The 22616-nt window shown below is 38.1% G+C and overlaps 1 protein-coding gene and 1 long non-coding RNA gene across 5 annotated transcripts in view; one reads left to right on the forward strand and one right to left on the reverse strand.

Moving 5' to 3' along the window:
- Window positions 1-3376: 3376 nt before the first annotated feature.
- Window positions 3377-22616, forward strand: part of LOC110291812 (contactin-associated protein like 5-2) — a 684470-nt gene continuing 665230 nt past the window's right edge. For all 3 annotated transcript variants that reach the window (XM_029482787.1, XM_029482783.1, XM_029482788.1), the window contains exon 1: window positions 3377-3522. In XM_029482787.1, the coding sequence (XP_029338647.1) occupies window positions 3441-3522 (82 nt within the window). In that variant the 5' untranslated portion in view covers window positions 3377-3440. The remainder of the gene's footprint in view (window positions 3523-22616) is intronic.
- Window positions 6946-17241, reverse strand: LOC110291829. 2 transcript variants are annotated; one of them, XR_002377618.2, is made up of 3 exons: window positions 17154-17241; window positions 11449-11568; window positions 6946-7050 (listed from the first exon to the last, which is right to left on the reverse strand). It is a non-coding gene; the product is annotated as an uncharacterized LOC110291829 (long non-coding RNA). The 2 variants fall into 2 exon arrangements; XR_002377617.2 differs by lacking the exon at window positions 6946-7050 and adding an exon at window positions 7794-7890.

Below are 22616 nucleotides of genomic sequence, written 5' to 3' on the forward strand. Positions count from 1 at the left end.
CATTGTTAAAATATTTTACCTAGTTGCATTGTATTTTTGAGCTACATTGTAGCTGTGATAATATTGAGGAACACTGTCTTTTATTCTTATCTATCATTTTTCTCTTCACAATAGCCAAGATGCTTCCTTCTGGAGAATATCACTCCCTTTTAGCAATGGAAAACAGATGAGTTGATGCCATCTTATTACAGAATAGTGGAGAGACACAAAACACTAAAGAAAAACATTTTCTAAGAATGTAGAACTTTCACAACTAAATGTAAGACAAACTGCAGGATGGTTAAAGAATTGTATAATTTAAATTGAGGGAGAAAAATAGAAATAACTCAGGCCTAAAACAGGGCCATTAATGTGTAAATATTGGCATATTCAAAACATGGAAAAATATACTGAGTAAAATGAAACAAGCAGGATTCGTGTATCAAAACACTAAATTTCAACAGTGATATTAAATAGATTTAAAAGGAGAATATCAAAAAGTTTGATACCATTTCTATACATTTGAAGTAGATATTAGAGAACTGATAGATAGATAGAGGGTGAGTGGGTGGATATCCGGATGGATGGATGGATAGATAGATAGATAGTCAGATAAGCCATAGATATAGTAGGAGAATAGATTCTCAAGTAGCCTTTCTGGACTGAAACCCCATTTGTTGCCTAGGATAACCTTGAAATTCTTATCTTCTTACCTCTACCCTTCATACTGATTGTGTTGCAGTACCATGTCTAACAACCACATTCTGTTTCATAGTATTACAGGTTGAACCTAAAGCTTGCTTCATAAGCACTCCATCAACCATACTCTATTTTCAACCTCACCATTTCTAAATTGATAAAAGATAATCATAATAATACAATGTGATTTTTAAAGACAAAAATGTGATAACACTCATAAAAGCAATATGTATGGACATAATATACCGATAAATTAACAATTTTTATAATATTTTATTCTTTTACAACTTGCTCAAGAGATGAGACTAGAGAGAAATCTCAGTGATTAACAGCTCTTTGCTGCTCTTATAAAAGTTAGGAGTTTACAATCTCAGGCAGCACACAAACATCTCTAACTCTAGTTCCAGAAGATCTGACATCATTTTCTGGCCCATGTGGGCACTGAATGAATAAGATAAAAGTACACCCATGCAGGTTCACATACATCCACACAGGCCCTCATACATATATACACATATAAAATTAAATTTTAATAATCTTATGAAATCAAAAAGTCTAAGTATTACACACAATTAAAAACGTACAAAATAATTAACAGTCATGGATTTGTACATTCAAGATCTTTTGAGTGTGATTAAACTAGTCATCAGGGGCATCTTCAACCCAGAGTCTCTAAGACCAGATAAAGTGATGGGAGCATTTCTGGGGTTATCTTAGAAAGGCTGTAGGGGAAAATCACCCAAAGCAAAAGGACATAGAATCTCCTTACTCTTTTCCTTTCTACAGTCCCCTGCCAATATGACAGAAAAGGGTGTGTCCCACAGGATTGATATTTTGTGAGCCAAAGTCCCTCTCTGTATAGTTATGCCTCAACACCTTGTGTTGAATTCACTGTGAACCAGGAATCTACTGACATAATTGATTTCAGTTAAAGTATAGGGATGCTATTTGCTTACAGCTAATAAGACTTTCAGAATTCTTTCCTTAGTAAAATAATGGCCTCTTGTTTTGTTTTCATTGAACTGTCTTTCAGTATTCCACTGATGGAAGCTGAAAGGTTGGGATTTATGCAAAGGCTGCTTAAAGCTCAGTCCAGTGTGGAATAGCTGCAGAGCTGGCAGCTGAAACCAAAGACTGTCAGGAATCTGTGGTGTAAAATAAATCTGTGTGCTCAGTAATGCTGGGAAGGAGAATTAGTTAAGAGAGAGAGGAATTGACTTCCTCTGATGTGGAAAGATCCTATAGACTCTAACTTGATGTAAACTTCACATAGAAGACATCATTACTGGTTCCTCTTTTGTTAACATTTGACACATTTCTGGCAGCTTCACACTAAATGCACCATAAGTTGATCTATGGCAAAGCAGGCAAGTCAGCAGACTTATGCTAGAACCTAAATAAACAAGACCTCTAATGCAGAGCCCCGAGGAAGCAATCAAAAAGCATCTTCTCTATTATAGATGTAAAGCTTTTAAAAGCCAACAATGGGCTCACACATGACCCTCACACCCACTTGTTTCTACTCATCTTCCAGCCCCTGCCTGTTAAAAATAGTTTTTAAAGGTTTTTCTTTTATGCCAGCGAACCACCTTGGCTCCTTTGGGACCCACAGCAGCAATCACCCTGTAGTACTTGAGGAAGCAATGTGCCAATAGCAACCAAGGATAGGTGCAGATGAGGAAGGTCAGAAAAGTGGAGAGCGATCCTATCTCTAAATGGCTAAACCGGAAATCCCAATGAAATCAATACTAGTCAATTACACATCCCTGCAGTTGAAATTGAACCCCATAATTAAAGCTTCCTTTGACTCTCCCCTGCGAACTGAGGAAAAAGGTATTAGGCACTAGGTTAGGCCATTGCTGAGCACTCCATGGGAAAATCCCACTTCCTAAGGCTTCTGTCTTCCAACTCCTTTAAGCATCACTTTAGCACCATTGTTTGAAAACGTGAGTTAAATGTCAATACTGGCCCCTAATTTGGGAGGAAAAAAAGAGAAGTGATAAGTGGTTAGGGATGCTGGGATGCATGGACAGGAGAGAGGGGGGGGAGGGAGGGAGGGAGAAAGAGAAAGAGAGACAGAGAGAGGGAGAGGGAGGGGGCGGGGCGGGGAGGGAGAAAAAGAGGGGGAGGGAGGAGAAGAGGATGGAGAGGAAGGGGAGAGGTAGACGGAGGGAGGCAGGCCGATAGACAGATAGATTAGATCTTTTCTCTTTACTTTCCCAGCAAGTAGCCTAAGCGAGTCACAGCAGAGCGTCTGGGGGGGCGGGGGGGAGGGGGGGGGACGCGGGAGTAACCAAGGACCGCCCAGGCCATTCTGATAGGAGAGCGCGGTTCCAGGCAGGGGGCGGTGCCGCTCAGAATTTGCGGATAAGGAGCTGTCCTTCACCCTGGTGCTGAATCTAGCTCTTGCGCCGGAACAAAGTACTTTAGACTATTGGTGGAGCTGTGCGCCAAGATCTGAACCTTTAAGAAAGGCAATCTTTTTAAGAGAAGGCAAGCAAGAAAGGCAAGCACAGAAAGGGACAGTTGCAGGAACTGTCGACTGCAGCTCGAAGCTCCGAGGAAGCTCTGCTACCGTTTCAGTGGAGGATCTGAGAAGCAAGATGGAGTGAAGGAGAAGATAATCTGTTTAAGGGGGGGTGGGAGGGGGCAAGGCTGTGCGAAGGAGTGGAAACAGAAAGTGAGAAAGGAAAAGAAAGAAAAGCCAAGGCTGGTGCCTATGAATTTGGGATTCAATTGGAAGAATCGCTCACTAGGGGGAAATGGATTCTGTACCAAGACTGACCAGCGTTTTGACTTTGGTGCTGTCTGGCTTGTGGCACATTGGATTAACAGCAACAAATTGTGAGTACTCAGAGCTGGGGGAGGGAAGATGAGGTGGGATCGATGCTCTTTGGAATAAGTATCCACTTTCTGACCATATATGCCCTAGGTAGAAGGAAAGATGGGGGGTTGGGGGGGACTGTAACCACCACTGCAACTATTTCAAAAGTTATCAGAACTGTAAGGAGTTTGCTCTCCTGCCTGCATTGCTTGCCCTTCTTTTGTAATCATAAAGTTCTCTTAGCTCCATGGTTCTTAATCTCAGCCAGGGATGCACGGCCATGAGCAAGCCTCTAGGGGCAGAGAACCTTCAGAATCAAGGAACTCTGTAATAGCAGCAAATGCATCTCCCACCGATCTGAAAAGTGCCCCAAACAACTCAACCCCCACCTCCACGCTAAGTACTGAGCTCTCTTCATTGCCTTTGGCATAAGGTTCCAATTGGGGTATTTTATAACCAATGAGCACCCGTGTAAAGGGTTTGGGAGTTTGGGCCTAAGAATTGTTGTCCAAATGTAGTTACTTCAGGAGATCAATGGTTCCAGATTACAGGGCTGAGGAGTGAGAGCTCCAGAACACACTCCACCCTCAAAATTCTGGTGCCTGCGAAGGAATAAGGAGTATGCATCGCATTGTCCACGTTTCGACCCCACCAAGCATACGACACTTATTTAATAGGCAGGAATTTTTGACTCTCATAGATCTGCCTCTTGTACTACATATTTAAAGAATCCAGTTTATGAAACTTGAACACAAATAGCTAAACCTATGAGAGGTTCAAGCTCAATTGCTCAGTTGCTTCTTTAGGCAGAAGGAGGGAAATTTTGCCTTCTTTGGGAACTCCCAAATGAGAAAAAAAATGCAATTAAGCCATCTGTGGTCTTTGCAAGGGTGGCTTACCACAGACTCTCAAGTTTCTGGGTTTGTTCCCTCATCATCTTTTCCTACACTGAAGCTCAGAAATATTATCCAGACTTGAACAATATTGTTTTACTTTTGTAATTTGTATTATCATTTTCAGGTGGAAAAAGGTAAGAAGACTTGCTATAGAAGGTCCTTATTCCTTAATTCTTAGAGGATCTTGTCCCAGAATTTGCATTATAGAGTACAGACAGGTGAATAGATGTTCAAAGTAGAGTCAGTGTTTCTATTATCCAAAGATTGGAAAGCTTACAATTGTTAGGCTACCCTGTCCATTGTGTTGCGATAAGTGAATAAATTATTTTAGAGGATATATTGAGGGAGATTACATTCAGGTAAATGGAATTTTCTCTTCTGCTTTCTCAAACTTCCTTTCTCCCATCCCAGCCCCTCACTTTATTCTCCCCTTTTTGCCCTTTTCTCATTGAAATTATCCTCATGATGCCCAAGGGAAAGTCCCAAGAGCCTTAGACAGGAAGTAAACTTTGCTACTGAGCTAGTTTCTCTACCTTCTTGAACACTAGAGGTCAGTGCTGCCCAGTTAATGTAGAGGTGTGGCTCTGAATTATGCTTTCCCTGTAGCACATTCCTTTAGCTGGAGAGAATGAATACTTTGAAGATCCTAAAGGTGAGAGTGAGGAATACTGATGAAATGGGTAGAGTGCTCAGCATGACTTAGGCTTCTTCAAGTATCACCCTTCTTGAAAATTCTTTCTTGGAGCCATATTTTCTGTGAATTAATTTGACTATGGTTAATGTATTTTAATTATGTACATGAAACTAAATGACATGGGTTTAAGACTTCAATCTGTGATATCCACAATAGTTACAATGTCTGTTTTGAGTATTTAAAGAGAAAGTTGGTGATAATGATCTTCAGAATTTCCCAAGTGGTCATTGTATTCCCCATTTACAAGTAACACAGTCACTGAGTGAATGAAGCTGGCTAAGCATTCTAGAGATAGTTTTCTTCAGGAATAGCAGTGAAAGTTTATTGTACTGTAAAAACTGAATACATTCAGTAAACAATAGGTTGGCAGCTGATTCTGAAATCTATGCATATTAGTGGTCTTCAGAGCCTATAAGGCAAAACTTCTCAATGCAATCTTGAGTATTTCCCAGTTTCTCTAGGCTATTGTGTAGCTTTTGTGTAGATATTGGATTTGCTAGTAATGTACAATATGTTCGCATTTGTATATATGCTTTGATGACCTAGATATTTCCTTTCCAAGAGTTTCCTTTTAATTTAAGAGAATTATTCTTTTTAAAAAGTATTTCCCCTACATGTTAAGGAGTAATATCTGCCTTCAAAACAGATTGTGCGACCAAGTTCTTCCATGGGGGACAGTTATGGGTATTAAGTTATAGGAGTGAGGTTTCTTAAAAAATAGCTTGCTTGTCTCCTCTTTTTTGTAATCACTCTTTATTGCTGTTGCTATACTCTGTAGTGTGTAAGTATCTATTTGTATAAGTTTGGTTTTCTCATACACCCTTTCACACATAGTCCCTTTTACTTACCAAATTACAAATTGTGTAAGTTTCTTATTAAGCACTATGAAAATAAAATCAGGCTAGAAAGAATGCCAGCATAATACAGATTCCAATTGCCTACCAGTAATAAAAACCTCTGGAAATTCTCGCATTCTTGATTTTCAGGATATTAAACAGCTAGAGTGTTTCCATTGGGTATATTCTAAGAGGACTGTTTAAGTTTGAGTATAGATATAGGTCAATGTAAAAACATTTTTTAAAGTATTATATGTTCTTCTTCTTTGACATGAGAAGCTATGTTATGACTTGGGAATTTGGGCAAGTGAGACTAGAATCAGTATCTAAGAAGTTCTAGAACCTAGGATGCCTCAGACCAGAGAGGTCAAGTGTCTATCTAATAACTGTCCTTTCCAGCCTGCCAGTTAAATGTATCCAGCAAGTAAGATATGTGTTTACTCCAAACTGAACAGCAGCTAAATATCTTATTAATGCTATTCTTGTAAGATTAGACAAGTTTAATTTTTATCATGACAAAATAGGGTATCTAGAAAACAGGAGAACTGATTATGACACGCATATAAATGTATTGTTAATTTCATTTTTAAAAGAAACCTATTACATGATGTAATTTTTAATTTAAAAAAATCTTTAATTTTTCTGAAAAAAGAACAAGAACTAAGTACCTCTCAGAAGTTTGATGCTTATTATTAGAGTCACAGAGACATGTTCCTATGATAAGAATATAATAAGCTCTATTCTAGATTTTTCTCACATACTGTTTTAAAAAGTCTGTGAGAATCCTAATCATGACAGTAAAGAGATATCAGACTTTTAATAGCAACTTCATGCTGATCAATAAAGGTAAAAAAAAGAAAAAAAAAGTTGTTTTCCATTCCCTTCACTTAACTCCTATAACTAAAAGAGATTAACATTTTGCAGCTATAAAATATAAATTAAGAACTAGAGTAGAGATTTTTTAGAACAGGACTTATGATAATAATGTCTACTGGAGCAACTCTACTCTCACCTGTGTTTTCCTAGTTAAGGAACGGCCACCTTCCCAGCTGTAGTCTTCCTTTGTCTCTGCTCATCTGTCCAGTTGGCTTCAGTTTTCTTTGCGTGAACCATTTTAATTTCCTGTATCCATTTAAAATAAAATGATATGATTCAATGAATTTCTAAATATTTTGTTGTCAACTCAATGTCTTTCAGCTGAAAACACACACTGTGGTGAACTATGACCTGTGTGTGGTAATTACTCAGAACAGATAAGAAGGTGGAGAATGGATAGTTACCTAATAAGGCAGAAGACAATGCTGTATTAAAATTTTGAGAAGTTGCACTGTTCCAATTTGGAAGCAATACTGACATTTTAGATTCCCAAAGGAAATATTTTCATTCATTAAAACACTAGTGCCTTTGTCTGGTGAGCTTGGAAAGATTACACACTGACCCCAGGAACCTTGGTGTCTGGAGTAAAGGACTGGGTTTAATTAAAAAGACAATGTTTACTTGTAATGTTTTGTCATTGTTAACTAAGGATGCTACTTCCTGGCTATTTCATTTATGTGTGTTTGATATTAACAAGCTTCAAAGTTGAGAGACAATGATAATCAGGATAAAAGTTTAATGTGATTTTAATTCCTACTAGTAAACATGCAGAATATACCCCCAGGTTTTAGAAGGCAAAGTAGAATAAGTGATCTAGTTCATATGAATAAATTTCAAATGAGTAGATCTTAACCATGTCCCAAATTTAATAGTCTAAGCAAATGAGAAAAATGTAAATCCCAACCTACATCCATTTTTAAACACAAATATCTTTACAACAAACTGTCTCCCAATGCATGACAGTAGGTAGTTTGTATAGCATCCGCAGGAATTTGGCACGGGTTCTCTAAGTTCAGTCTCATAACCTTAGCCTTGGAGAAGGACATGAGCTAACAGTTTTCCATAAACTCAACTCCAGAGTCATTCCTAAAAAAAGAAAATAAAAAAAGAAAGAAAGAAAGAAAGAAATTCACACCAAGATTTGAAGCATAGCTGTAAATATCACATTGTTCAAAGTAAAGCAACTTTATAGCTGGGCTTGTACCCTGGGCTGAGGATTTACTCTCTTTAATTTAAAGAATTTAAATTAAAATTAAATTAAAATTTAAAATATGGTTCTGTGTATACACAAGCACAGGACACTGCCACAAAGGACACTTCTGTAGACATTCTATTCCATAAGTCTGACAATGTCAGGCCATAGTTATGCTTAGGTAGTGCTATGAAGTGCTCTTATGTGTGGTATGATGAAACTCATCCGTCTTTACATAATCATCTAACTCTCATCTATAATATCCCTCCTAACAAAATACAGAACTCTACTTTTTACAAGCAAACCATACTGTCTCATATCTCCTGGATTTATTTGTATGTGTTGTTTACTAATTTGGTCTACAGTACCATTTTCTCTTAAAAAGTTTCCTTGTAGTCTTTCATCTCCACACAGCACCCTGCCCCCCCAAACCTACACACACATTCTAGTGCAGGATGTACTGGAAGTTTCTTGGGGACAGGGAAAAGAAAAATGGAGATGGTAAGAATCAGAAATGTTGTGTATATATGAAATTGTCACAGAAAAATATATTTTTGAATATTCTGTCTCAGTAAAGTGTCCCTATTTATCTTTCATAGCAATTTCTATAATTCCTTTTTCTTCAACTAAGATTCATTACCTCTTTGTCATGTTTTATTTGCACTACTGTACCCAAAGCCTAAAAGACTGAGCAAGTAGATGAATGAGTGAATGATTTAATGATTTTCTAGCAAGAGCTTTCAGTCTTAAACTCAGATTTTTCTACTTTGTATTGGCAGAGACTTGCATTTAAGATGTGTTAACTTTGTGCTGTTATTTTAACAACTATTACTTATGACTGTTGTGGAAATTTCAAGTAGAAGTTAATTGTAAAATTAAATAGAAGTTCAGACTGGCTTAAAGAATGTGGGATCTGCAGCATGAACTTCCTTCTGGATTTCTTTCAGAGCAGGTCTAACTTAGGCAGCATGAAAGCATTTGTATCCTGAAGTAAAAAAGAAGGCAAAAATAAAAAGAGAGAGAGAGAGAGAGAGAGAGAGAGAGAGAGAGAAGAACAACAAACAAACAGCTCTTTAGTTACCTGACTTTTCTACAAGACTGAGCTCATTTGATTGACTTTCTTTATGCTATGTTAATTAAAGTTTTATCTAAAATCTTAAAAAATATGTGTTCCCCTTGCTATAAGAAATTTCTCTCATTGCTTTAGGTTTGATATAAAGGAGCATTTGGATTCTATTCAATGAAATTTAGTGCTGAATTATAGAAAAGCCTTTTTTAATGGAAATTTCACTTCATTTCTCTTGCAAAATAACTGTGTCATCTTAGTTATGAACAGAAAGGTGTCAGGAGTGAATCTGTGTTACAGACTTGAAGAACTTGCTGATGAACTTAGTTCCAAGTACTGATCTTCTTTCTTAAAGTCAAGTTTCTCATGTAGTTAGAGAAGTGAAAATTAACAATTAAGATATACTGCAGGACCTCTAGGTATTGTGAAATGCTTGGCAGCCAGTAAAGTAATTCACTAGTAGTGTCAGTGTTAAATATTGCAACACATGTAAGCACATGCACAGTGGAAGGTATATAATTAACATCCAACTATGGTCTTGAAGAATGTAGATCTGAAGCTAAGGGTTGGAAAATCTCAGCAGACTAATAGGAGTGTGCTGCTGATTAATATAGAGAAGGAGGAGAAAGTAATGAAGTTGATTATCATTTGGGACTCTTTTTTTTAATTGAAAAGATGCAGTTTCACTATGGCATTTTACTTTTTAAAATACCATTAATCTTTATGCACATGAGTATTTTGCTTGCATGTATACATATACATATACATATACATATACATATACATATACATATACATATACATATACATATACATATACATATACATATACATATACATATACATCTATGTACATGATCTTACATGTCTGGTGCTTGCAGAATCCAGAAGAGGATATTAGAAAACCTAGAATTAGAGTTAATGAAAGTTGCAACCCACTATGTGGGTGATAGGAACTTAAAGTCCAATTATCAATGTAAAATTTTAAATTTTCTCCTAATAATTGTGTGTGTCTGTGTGTGCACATGTGTGTTTGTAAATGTGGACTGTGGTCAATTTCTGGTTAGCACTCAATGGTGAAGGTCATCTCATGTACCTAAAACGTAGATTTTTTTGTGGGTTCTATGGATCAAACTCAAGTTTTAAAACTTTCAAGATAAGAACTTTACCACATAAGCTATCTCTAGACCCTCCATTTTTTCAAAAGGATTAATGAGGCTTAGAATGGAATAGAACAAAATGTTGGTAAGAAAACTAGCTTAAATAATTACAACAGACCAGGTAATAGCTAGTAAGGAACCCAAGAAGGACATTTGGAAGGACAGCTCATACAGTTCTTCAAAGAGAATAATGACCCAGAAAATTCAAGTCACAGGGATGTATAAGTTCCTAAATATACAGAAGCTCAGATTTGCAGCTAAAATATACTCTGCAAATGGTCCCATTGTTTGTGACCAATGAGAGCAATAGGTATTCAAAAGGTATGCAGTGCTCTAAAATAAAGTTAATTCTGGAAATACAGTGTCCATATTGTGAACATCACATTTAATTTTTACGTGACAGCATGTTGCACACACTGCCTATATGCATCACTCCGACATAGTCTTCTGGTTTGTAAATTATATTGGTTTGTGTCAGCAAAATGAGAACTAGTTATTAAGGAGTTTATAATTAAAGCTCAACACCGTGAATGCGGCCTTCTCAAGTGGGAATTGATGAGGCATCCTAGCTTCCTCTGGTGTCTGCTCTGTGGAAGGAGAACATCTAGAGTTGGGTGCATCAGGTTGATGTGTTATTAGTAGTAATTTATTTTCAAGCATAAATTCCAATGTCTCTCTGCTGTTTACTTGCCTTTGTGAATATTCTTGGGAGTGTGTTAATTTTATGTTTCCTGTACCAGCTAAATTGATTGAGCTTTTCTGGGTGATAACAACAATGGTGAAGACAGAAAGGGGACAGGCCATTACACTGCATGCATATTATTTTTAACAACTTATGCTTGATGGAGAAATATTCCATCTGAAGATAGTCCAAAGTCCATGGCAGTTTAGAGAATTTTGAAGGGCTCATAAGGTAGCTGAGTGACTAAAGTGCTTGTTGTGAAAGAGTAAGAACATGAGTCTGAATCCCAAGCAACAACAAAGAGCTGGATGTAGTATTATACTTCTGTAAGCACAATGCATCTAACCCTAAGGCATCTAACCTCCACACATGCACTAAGATATATGTAAGATTACACCCAACATAGGAACACACACAAGAATCACATACATATCCACAAATACACATTTCATATGCATATATATATATATATATATAAACACAAAGGAAATAAATCAGTTTATACAAAGAACAATATTTAATATGAGTTGTATGGTCATTGTACCTGAATGTATCTTTCTTTGCTGCTACTTCCTTCCAAATATCACTTGCATTTCCTTGGTCTCCAATCCTATGTAAGGTCACATAGCTTGTGCATTGTTGATGTATTTCCCTGAGCTCATTGCTGCATAGAAGGTATAGAAGGAGAATTGAGTGTCTGCTCAATTTCAGCACCAATTTGTTATACTGTGTGGGCAGTCACCGAATAAGATGATGCTTCCTAGCAAAGACTGTTGCAGCACAGGCTTGATCATCCACCTACAAGATACCTCAGGATACTGGCCTAGTTACATCACCCCTACTCTCTGTCTCTAAATTACTATTCTATGATTGAACTAATTCCCAAAATCTGTCCTTATGGGGAATACCTTTCAATTCATAGAAATTGGGCATGCAGAGTTCATTAGAAGAGAAACTAGAGAGAAAAATCTGCACAGAACAATTGAATGCTGTGAGGACAGACTGTCCAGGTAGAAGTACTTACTAAGTATAAGGAAGACGGAAAAGGGATGGATGTCCTGGGCTGAGGTAAGAGAGAAATTAAGCATGTTCAGGAGATCAGAACTAATGCTGCCCTCTGCAGATTTGGTGGCTGACCATCTTCATTGTGTTTCTGCTCAGTGAATGAAGGATTCTTCCCTCATCCTGTTTACTCTCACCACCTCCTGCCCAGCTGTCCTCCCCACTGTTCCTTCTTTCTCATCTCATATCCTCCCTCCGTTTCTTGCTTCCTTCTCCACACACTCTCCTTCTTGTCCTCCTCCCATCCTCTGCTTGCTTTACTTGCCTTTTATGGAGTGACAGATTTTTTTTTTTACTTTAGGCCCAAGCTAATGCTTTTACAGATATCTCCCTCAAATGCCACATCTCAAGAGTATCAGTGTCTCAGGAGATCAGTAGAAATTTGAATAGTACAACACCCAGTGACCAGTGAAGTGTACAATGTCTAGAGATTTTATCTTAAACACTCAAATTTGCATTTAGCTTGATGTTATATCCTTGTTTATGATTATAACATTTTCCTCAAATCTTTAATTAAAATTGATGAGCCAAGTGTATTCTTTAGCCCAAAGCAGAGTACTTACTATGAGTGTTAGGGTAAATGCTTGACTTTTTGTCTTTCTCCGTGTTTGTGCCTTCTAAGATTACTCTATTATAGAGAAGGCCAGTGCCATTATCTCAGAACAATAGTTTACTTCATTTTCTGTTATCCACTGTTACTTGTCTTCAAACTACAGACCATTGTCAATCAAAGACAGGAAATAGACATAATGCACAGAAGCAGGGAGACCCACCCACACTGCAGTGTACAGAAAAGGAGATTTGAAGAGATGCTATTCCTAAGAAGGATATCTTCGTGCCCCTAGGTCTATAGGGTCTCCACTACAGTCATGGGAAAGCAGGTCAATATTTCCTCTCTAGTGGCTTCCCTCACACTGAGTCTTAGGGGCAGCCTGGACTGAGATCCACAAGGGCAAGTTCTTTCTAATAAGGAGGCAATTAAAATAAATTAGCATGTCTCATTTTAAGTCATTACTAATAATTAGACACAATTAACACTATGTCAGTAGATTTGATTGGTGTATCACTAGAGAGAGAAGTAGTATTGATCAATGTGTGTTAAGAGGATTTCAAACATACACCCCATCCCAACTTTGGCAGTTGGTGAGGTTTTACTTTGTTCCTTATGACAGTCATACAGAAAAAGTGTTGTGTCCTTTTGCTGGGAATGTGGTAGCTTGGCTAGGTAGGTAAGTGCACCAAGACTGCATCCTATATAGGGATTGCAGTGAGTGTTCAATCCACTTTCCAAGATTTTAAATCTCACATATATTTTTCTCAGTCTACCATCTTATTAAGAATAACACTCAAGTGGATCTGTTATTAATACTTGAGGTGTTGTTCATCTTTTCAAAGCGAGCTCTCTCTGACCCCTTTTGGGAAATGCTTTTGTTCTTCAGACCCACAGATTCTGCCCACTACTATACAAGTCAGCTTATGCTAACCATGTAAAGATTCCCACCCCATCTCTAAAGTATAATAACACTGTTAGGTAGCACTATCTACCTACCTGAACCACTCATAAAATCTTTCTTCAACCTCTTCATGACCAGGACCAACTTGTCAAAATGACACTGTAGCTTTCACTCTCAGTGCCTACTGTCTATCTGTGATGAACTTAATTCTGATTACTAACTTGTTAAGATTTATAATCACTATGGAAATGAGCTTCCAATAATACCTATGAAGGATTATCTAGACTATGGTAATTGAGTGGTTAGACTCACTCCAAATGTGCATAACATCTTCTCCTGGACTGGTTTCCTGAACTGAGTGAAAAGGAGAAAGAGCAATAAGTATCAGCATTCACTGCCCTGCTTCCTAATTAAGGATCCCATGTGCATAGCTGCCTCACCATCTCCATGTCTTCTGTACCATGATGAACTATGACATGAAACTATGAGTGCAAATAATTTCCTCCTTCCTCAAGTTGCATTTGTCAGGTATAAATTACAGCCACAAGAAAATAAAATGAAAGAGTTTATCTCACTTGTTTTGTGCTCATGGAAAATTCTTCTAATTAAAGATTTTCCTGCCGGGCGTGGTGGCGCATGCCTTTAATCCCAGCACTCTGGAGGCAGAGGCAGGCGGATTTGTGAGTTCAAGGCCAGCCTGGTCTACAAAGTGAGTGCCAGGACAGCCAGAGCTACACAGAGAAACCCTGTCTCGAAAAACCAAAAAAAAAAAAAAAAAAAAAAAAAAAAGAGTTTCCGGTCCTATAGGATGTGTAATATCCATGGAACTCATTCATGGGCATGCTGGTTTTTGTCTTTTTTTTTCCCCACAAATTCTTAACTCTTAAACATGGAGCACTCTTCACATACCCATGCTGTAAAATAAGGCAGGTGTTCATCTGCTGATGAATATTGATTATATGGGAAGTTAAAAAGTAATAACCTCTACCCAATTTCATTCTTCTTTATGCTGGACCAGTTGCAGTGAAGAACCGTGTATTATGGCCACAAAACAGACACCTAGAAATAAGAAGTGGCCAATATAACATCCTTCTCTCATCATCAACGTAGTGAAGATGGACCAATACATTCTTGGCTTTAATTTCAAGGTCTCATGAGAATTTCCACCTGCATCTTATTTTTCAGTTTCTCCCCTGATTTTTTTGGTCATGCTTCCTCAGGCTTAGGGAGTCTAAAAAGACATTGTTCATTGTTCAATGTCTTTTTCCTTGGGCCACCCCTCAATTCTTTTTAAATTCTTACAGACAAGAAAACTCTTTAATAATCGTGACTGTTAACAACAAAGAAATCAACAAATGTTTTTGTTCTGTTCTTTAAAAACATCATGGAAAGGAGTAAATCCATAATTACTGACACTTATTTCAAGAGCAGATTATTTCATTTTCTAGAGGAAATTTATATAGAATTTCATCACTTAAAATAAATTACTTAGGGATGCATTGGAGAAAACAGGGCAGGATTGCCCAAAATTTTATGTTTCAGCATGCCCTTCCTCTTCTGATTCTTCAAGGAAGGATCTTGTGATATTCCTCACATGTTAACAAAATCTCTCCTCCCTCCCTCTTCCTCTTTCTCTTTGTGCTTGTATGTGTTTGAGTGTGAGCTCATGGAGGACAGAAGACAGTACTGATGTCAGTCCTCATCTTCCACCTTGACTAAGACAGATTATATCTTCATTGCCTATAGCAGGATGGCTGACGTGTGTGCTTGTAGAGATTTTCCCGTCTTCTTATTCTATGTTTCTATAGTTAATATGGAACTATACATGTGCTATGATATCTAATCTTACATGGTTTATAGGAACTTCAAACACGTTATCAGACTTCCTTGACAAGTACTGGTCCTTGTGTGCAATTTCCCTAGCGTTATCTAATTCTTAGTTGTAAGATTAAATTTCATAATTACATGCAAAAAATAATCATATTTTAAAGTTTTAAAGAAAAAGAATAGAAGGTGCTATTATTCAGACACTATTTTCTGGTTGGGTTGGAGTACTAGGACCATTCTGGGAGCACAAGACTTCAGCTGTTTGCAGTAGTCAGTGAATGTCTGGTATGTTATTAATATGATCTCTGTCTCAAGTCATATTAAATAAGTAGGTACTATTTTCTGATGTTATGAACACATAATAATTATGTACGTGTATGTGGGGAGATATAATATTTTAACATACTATATACATTATATTCTGATCATACAAGGAGATTCAGCATATTGCTTCAAGTACTTACCATTTATTTTTTAGTTGCCTAATAGCAACAAATTCTGGAATTCTTAAATATACAGTAGGATATTCTAGCTAGCAATAAATATTATATAGTTTATATAACCAGAAGAGATGCTCCTATTTTTATTTTCACCCGCAGGAAATCTGATTGCTATTTTCTCTGATTGCTATTTATATGGGTCATCGTATTGGCTTTTCCTGATCTGTAAAGGTAGCAGCTTGTACAAAAAATGCCTCCTCACCTTTTTCTCCTTAGTTTGAAGTCAGGAGCTATTTTTGTGTGAAGAAATTATCTTGTAAAGGCCCTTGAATAATCTATCTACATCCAGGCATCCCCTTGGGACCCCCTCAAAAGAAGAGATCTTGTGCTAGCTATGATTAAATTGTCTGTGTTTAGCACAGTGAATGGAAAAATAACGACTTGATAAAACTGAAAACACAGGCAAATTGAAAGAAACTCTAACCAAGGCAGTAAGCCCTCATCCAGTAAAGGGTACACAATCCTCTTTGTTACACATTTCTTTATATTTGGGGTGAAAAAAAAATGAACCTTGCATCATCATAAGCAAGATTACCCCAGTGCTGCCTTCTACTGACCAATGGGATTGGAAGAAGAGACAAACACAAATGAAGCAGTATTTTTATAAATCTGGATTTGGCTTTGGTCATTGTTTCTGATCTAAGTGTTGATTTTTATCACATATTTTGTGCTCACTCTGAGTAACATCCTTCAGAACATCTGTCCAATTAGATCTTTACTCTCCCCACTCTTCTCTTTAGGGAACTCTCAAGGCCTTGCTGCTTTTGCCATTGCAGTGCATATTCCATGTTAGCAGTCCAAGAGTCTCTGGCTGACTCTCATGTCTCCATGCCCACATCTGTGGGAACACTAGGATGAAATATGTGTTCCATCAAACCTTCCTATTTAAATGACTTACAAATATTGAAATTCAGGCATCAGGCATGAGTGGAAAATGCTTTTCCTGTACCATGCATTTAATACTCAAGTCATACAAAAGACATTGCATGTCTTTTTGTAGGCAACTTTAAATATACCAGTTGTATTTAATTTTATTTTAAAATTTGAATCTATAATATAGGTTTTTTTTTCTTATTATCCTTGACATCATCTTTATATCAATTCTGAGTTCAGAATGACACTATGTTGTCTGGGACCAGAGAACAAGAGTGTGTTTGAAGCTCTGAGGTGTAATGGTTCTCTCCTGTCTTCCCTAAAGAAGGGATTTTCATACTAGGGACATGCAGCCACAATTAAATTCCTTGGATAGATGTAGAGGATGTAGCGAGAAGCAGGATGTTTGGATACCAATACTAATATCAATAATTTCCAAAGGCTGAGAAGACTGATGAGCCTCTGTTGGTCTTGCCATACAGGTAACTTACTAGGAACACTGTTATGTGTAATTTATGCTTCGAAATACTGACCTGTATAGATTTGTTTTGCCAGTTTTTGTTTTAAGACCTCTTTTACTTGGTCAAACTTCATGCTTCACAGTTTCTGTTTTGTCTCCCATTTTGCCTGTCCTGCAATGAAATCAGAGGGAAAGAAAGACACAAACCACTTATTGCCTTTGAGAAAAATCTCATGTGGCTTCCTGATTTTTGGGGACAAATAAAGCTCAAATACTATAAGGCACAAACAAGTGCATGTGACAAGACCAGAACAGTTAGCAGATTTATTGTCAACAAAAACCCACTAAAGAAGACCACTAACCTTAGTCTATAGCCAATTGTGTCTTTATTCCAGCTGGCTGCGATTACACTCAGGTAGTCAGGACCCAACTGGTTGGAGTAAGGGGTTTTTAAAGCCAAATTCACACTTTGGTATCTTGCTCAGCAGTTACAGGAGGAGATTTTGTGCAAGCAAGCAGTTTAATAAAAGCTAAAATAGGTACTTTGCTTAAAGGAAGGTTTAATAGTAGGTGAGTTCGCTGGGGCACCTTGACCTCGGGTTCCTAGAATAGAATTGGGTAAACTTCCATAGAAATCCCTATCAAGGAGATTGAATTTTTGCTAAATCTTAAACAACCTCACCAAGGATGTAAGGTGAAGGAGCTTATAGAATGTCTTGCCCTGTCACATTATTATGTGCTAAAGAACATGCAAAATAGCTCCATAGGTTAAAATGCTTACCCCAAATCCAAGTGTTAGAGAGAACCTGCAAGTGGTCCTCTGACGTCTATATGTGTCCCACATCACAATTATATCCCTACACACACATGCACACACACACACACACACACACACACACACACACACACACGTGCACATGCACGCACACAAGTGTAGTAAGACAACAAGAACTCATGAATGGCTAATTATTTTTTTAACTTGAACAATATTAAGCTTGGATGTCTCTGCCAGAGCCTGACCAATACAGATGCAGATATACAGAGTCAAACATTGGACTGAGTGCAGGAAGCCCGATGTAGAAGTTAGGGCAAGGAATGTAGAAGCTGCAGGGGTTTGCAGCCTCATAAGAAGACCAACAATATCAACCAACCAGATTCCCTAAAGATCCCAGGGATTAAACCACCAACTAAGGAGTATACAGGATATACCCATGGCTCCAGCTGAATATGTAGCAGAGGAATGGTAAGAATCCCCTGTTGAATGCATCATAATTCTTGAATCCTACAACAAAATCTAGTACTGCCCTACAATACATCCTAGCTGGCTTTTGTTGCAAGCCACTCCAATCACTGCAACTAAAGAAATTCACAGTCCATCAGCTGCTCATTAAATGAGGCCAGATGCCTCAGCAATCCCAATTTGGTGCTGAAGACCTGGAAGAGTCTGTCAGTCTCTGGTAATATTGTTGTAAGAGAAAATGAGTGGATTCTGAGGTCAGGATAAGAGCAGGAGTAGTGACAGTGATGCACTTTCATGCAGACACTGTAGGCATACAGGGATCGCACTATTTTCCCTCAGACTTCCTTATATACGGATTGTCATGGGAAGGAGCTAGTCACTCTCTGGGGAAAGGATCCTCCCACATCAGTTAGTCTTTCTAGTAATTACCCTCCCTGGTCCACCCAGGAGCATGGCTCATAATTGACAACCAATATCAATCATCACACCCAGGTACTTGGCTCTACTGGTTACTTCCAGGGGAGCATGTCTCCAGGGTGTTACCAGTCAGCAATTCGTTGACGTCAATTTGCTAAAGCTCCCTGAAATGGATTATGGATTTTTAAAGTGGCATTTGACATGGAATCTTAAAAATCAAGAAACTTTCTTAGGATACCTTAATGTCACTCCCCCTCCCCCCCACCCTGTCAGGAAACTAAATCTAATGCTAACACTAAATGGCATGAAAGGGTAAGAAAGCATGAGCTACTAGAGTGTATTGACTCAGAGTTTGCATCATTTGAGCTGAATTTCAGGATCATTCATCTCTGTGTACTCTCCTAGTCCATCCCTTCAACTGATAAGTGTCTATAATAGCCTCCCTATAGAGTTTGTGTGAACTTTGAGTAAAAGCAACAATTTGTCTGCTAGATATACACCCAACAGCATTAAAGTAAACTTGCACATATGTGATGCCAGTGTTCAGATATGGTGACAGAATTATCACTAATTTAGGGTTATCTGGGTCTACAAAGCAATTCAGATTCCATCTTAAGTCTTTTCCTTGCTATAAGAAGTAGAATACTCCTCAAACAGTCTAGGATGGAGTATTTTTTTTCCCTTAAGTTCTCCAACAGTCTTCATCTATTCTAGGCTAAGAAAACTACAATAGTTAAAAAAAACTGTAAAAGATAGTTTCATGGTTCTAGTCAATAGAAATAAAATCCAGATTTTTAGAGATGCCCTGGTGTTTACCTTGATACTCTCCATATATCTTACCTTGGCTTCGTGACAGAGATGCCACATACCCATCCTTGTCAGCACAGCACATTGGGAGAGCATGAACCATGAGGGAATGGTGCTGGAAATCAAAGAGATAGCTCTCTGGGATATTTTGCCCAAAGCAAGTATTAATAGAGAGAACAACATTGGAATCTGGAGAGATGACTTCACAATCAAAGCACTTCTACATAATCATGAGGACTGGAGTTCAGTTCTTAGCACCCACAGCAGGTAATTCAGAAGAAATGCCTGAAACTCTTGCTACAAGGAAACAACACTGTTGTCTGGACTTTGTGGGACACTTGTATGTGTGTAAACAATTACACAGGACCATATATACAGTCACAGGTGCAGACAAATGCACAAATAAAATGAAACAAGACCTTTCAGAAAATCAATATCCTATACAAACTCTTGATAAAATTTAATCTGAAACTACCTAATGAAAAGAGACCTTAAGGTCACATATAGGAGAACATAAATACAAGTGTTACTGAGACCCAGCACTCATGATGAAAGAATCAGAGCCACTCTGGGCATTGATTTTATTATCTCTCAAGCAGAAGTATTGGTATTCATAGCATAAGGATGGTATAGTAAATGCAACCATTTTTATAGAGCAAAAATTTTAGAATTTTATAGAATTCCATTCTAGAGATTCTATTCAGTAATTAATAACCCTTGGCTCTCTAGATTGTTTAGAGGTCACTAGCCTCGTGGGAATATTCTCCTCCTACATTTCTTTGTACCTCCCACCTTGGGGCAGAATGTGCCTTGTACAATATGCTCCTGATCTTCTCATGTTCCTCCTGTTTTTGAAGCATGCTACAGCCTCACTGCCCTAATTCTTCATGGCTTCTCTGGATTCAGCTTTCCTTCTGAAACCTGTACTTCATGTTATAATTTCTTAGAGTTATTTTATTATTTTAGTTTGTTTTTAGTGAGTGCACTCATGTGCATACATGCACACATCCATGTGTGTGTGTGTGTGTGTGTGTGTGTGTGTGTGTGTGAAACATCTGTAGAAAGGTAACTCACCTGTGAATGAATATGTGGGAGTCAGATTCAGGATGTCTTCCCCAATTACTTTTACAGCTTTTTTTTAAAATTAGGTATTTATTACATTTACATTTCCAATGCTATCCCAAAAGTCCTCCACATGCTCCCCAACCAACTCCTCCACACACCAACTCCCATTTCTTGGCCCTGGCGTTCCCGTGTACTAAGGCATATAAAGTTTGCACGACCAATGGGCCTCTCTTTCCATTGATGGCCAACAAGGCCATCTTCTGATACATATGCAGCTAAAGACATGAGCTCTGGGGGTACTGGTTAGTTCATATTGTTGTTCCACCTATAGGGTTGCAGATCCCCCCAGCTCCTTGGGTACATTCTCTAGCTCCTCCATTGGGGGCCTGTGATCACAGTCAGCTAACTGTGAGCATTCACTTCTGTGTTTGTTAGGCCCCGGCATAGTCTTACAAGAGTCAGCTATATCTGGGTCCTTACAGCAAAATCTTGCTAGTGTATGTAATGGTGTCAGCGTTTGGAAGCTGATTATGGGATGGATCCCTGGATATGGCAGNCTCTAGATGGTCCATCCTTTCGTCACAGGTCCAAACTTTGTCTCTGTAACTCCTTCCATGGGTGTTTTGTTCACAATTCTAAAAAGGGGCAAAGTGTTCACACTTTGGTCTTCATTCTTCTTGAGTTCCATGTGTTTCGCAAATTGTATCTTTTATCTTGGGTATTCTAAGTTTCTGGGCTAATATCCACTTATCACTGAGTACATAACATTTGAGTTCTTTTATGATTGGGTTACCTTACTCAGGATGATACCCTCCAGGACCATCCATTTGCCTAGGAATTTCATAAATTCATTCTTTTTTGTTTGTTTGTTTTTGTTTGTTTGTTTTTGTTTTTTCGAGACAGGGTTTCTCTGTATAGCCCTGGATATGGCAGGGCTGGAAATCACTTGTAGACCAGGCTGGCCTCGAACTCAGAAATCCGCCTGCCTCTGCCTCCCGAGTGCTGGGATTAAAGGCATGCTCCACCACGCCCGGAAAATTCATTCTTTTTAATAGCTGAGTAGTACTCCATTGTGTAAATGTACCACATTGTCTGTATCCATTCCTCTCTTGTGGGGCATCTGGGTTCTTTCCACCTTCTGGCTATTATAAATAGGGCTGCTATGAACATAGTGGAGCATGTGTCATTCTTACCAGTTGGAACATCTTCCAATATATGCACAGGAGAGGTATGTCCAATTTTCTGAGGAATGGCCTGACTGATTTCCAGAGTGGTTGTACAAGCTTGCAATCCCGCCAACAATGGAGGAATGTTCCTCTTTCTCCACATCCTCCCCAGCATTTGATGTCACCTGAATTTTTGATCTTAGACATTCTGACTGGTGTGAGGTGGAATCTCAGGGTTGTTTTGATTTGTATTTCCCTGATGATTAATGATGCTGAACATTTTTCAGGTGCTTCTCAGCCATTCAGTATGTCTCAGGTGAGAATTCTTTGTTTAGCTCTGAGCCCCATTTTTTAATGGGGTTATTTTATTTTTCTGGAATTCACCTTCTTGAGTTCTTTATATATATTGGATATTAGTCCCCTATCTGATTAAGGATAGGTAAAGATCCTTTCCTACTCTGTTGGTGGCCTTTTTGTCTTATTGACGGTGTCTTTTGCCTAAGAGAAGCTTTGCAATTTTATGAGGTCCAATTTGTTAATTCTTGATCATACAGCACAAGCCATTGCTGTTATATTCAGGAATTTTTTCCCCTGTGCCCATATCTTCGAGGCTTTTCCCTACTTTCTTCTCTATAAGTTTCAGTGTCTCTGGTTTTATGTTGAGTTCCTTAACTCACTTAGATTTGACCTTAGTACAAGGAAATAGGAATGGATCAATTTGCATTCTTCTACATGATAACCACTAGTTGTGCCAGCACCATTTGTTGAAAATGCTGTCTTTTTTCCACTGGATGGTTTTAGCTCCCTTGTCAAAGATCAAGTGACCATAGGTGTGTGAGTT

The sequence above is a fragment of the Mus caroli genome, chromosome 1, assembly GCF_900094665.2.
Source record: "Mus caroli chromosome 1, CAROLI_EIJ_v1.1, whole genome shotgun sequence".
Classification (NCBI taxonomy): Eukaryota; Metazoa; Chordata; class Mammalia; order Rodentia; family Muridae; genus Mus; species Mus caroli.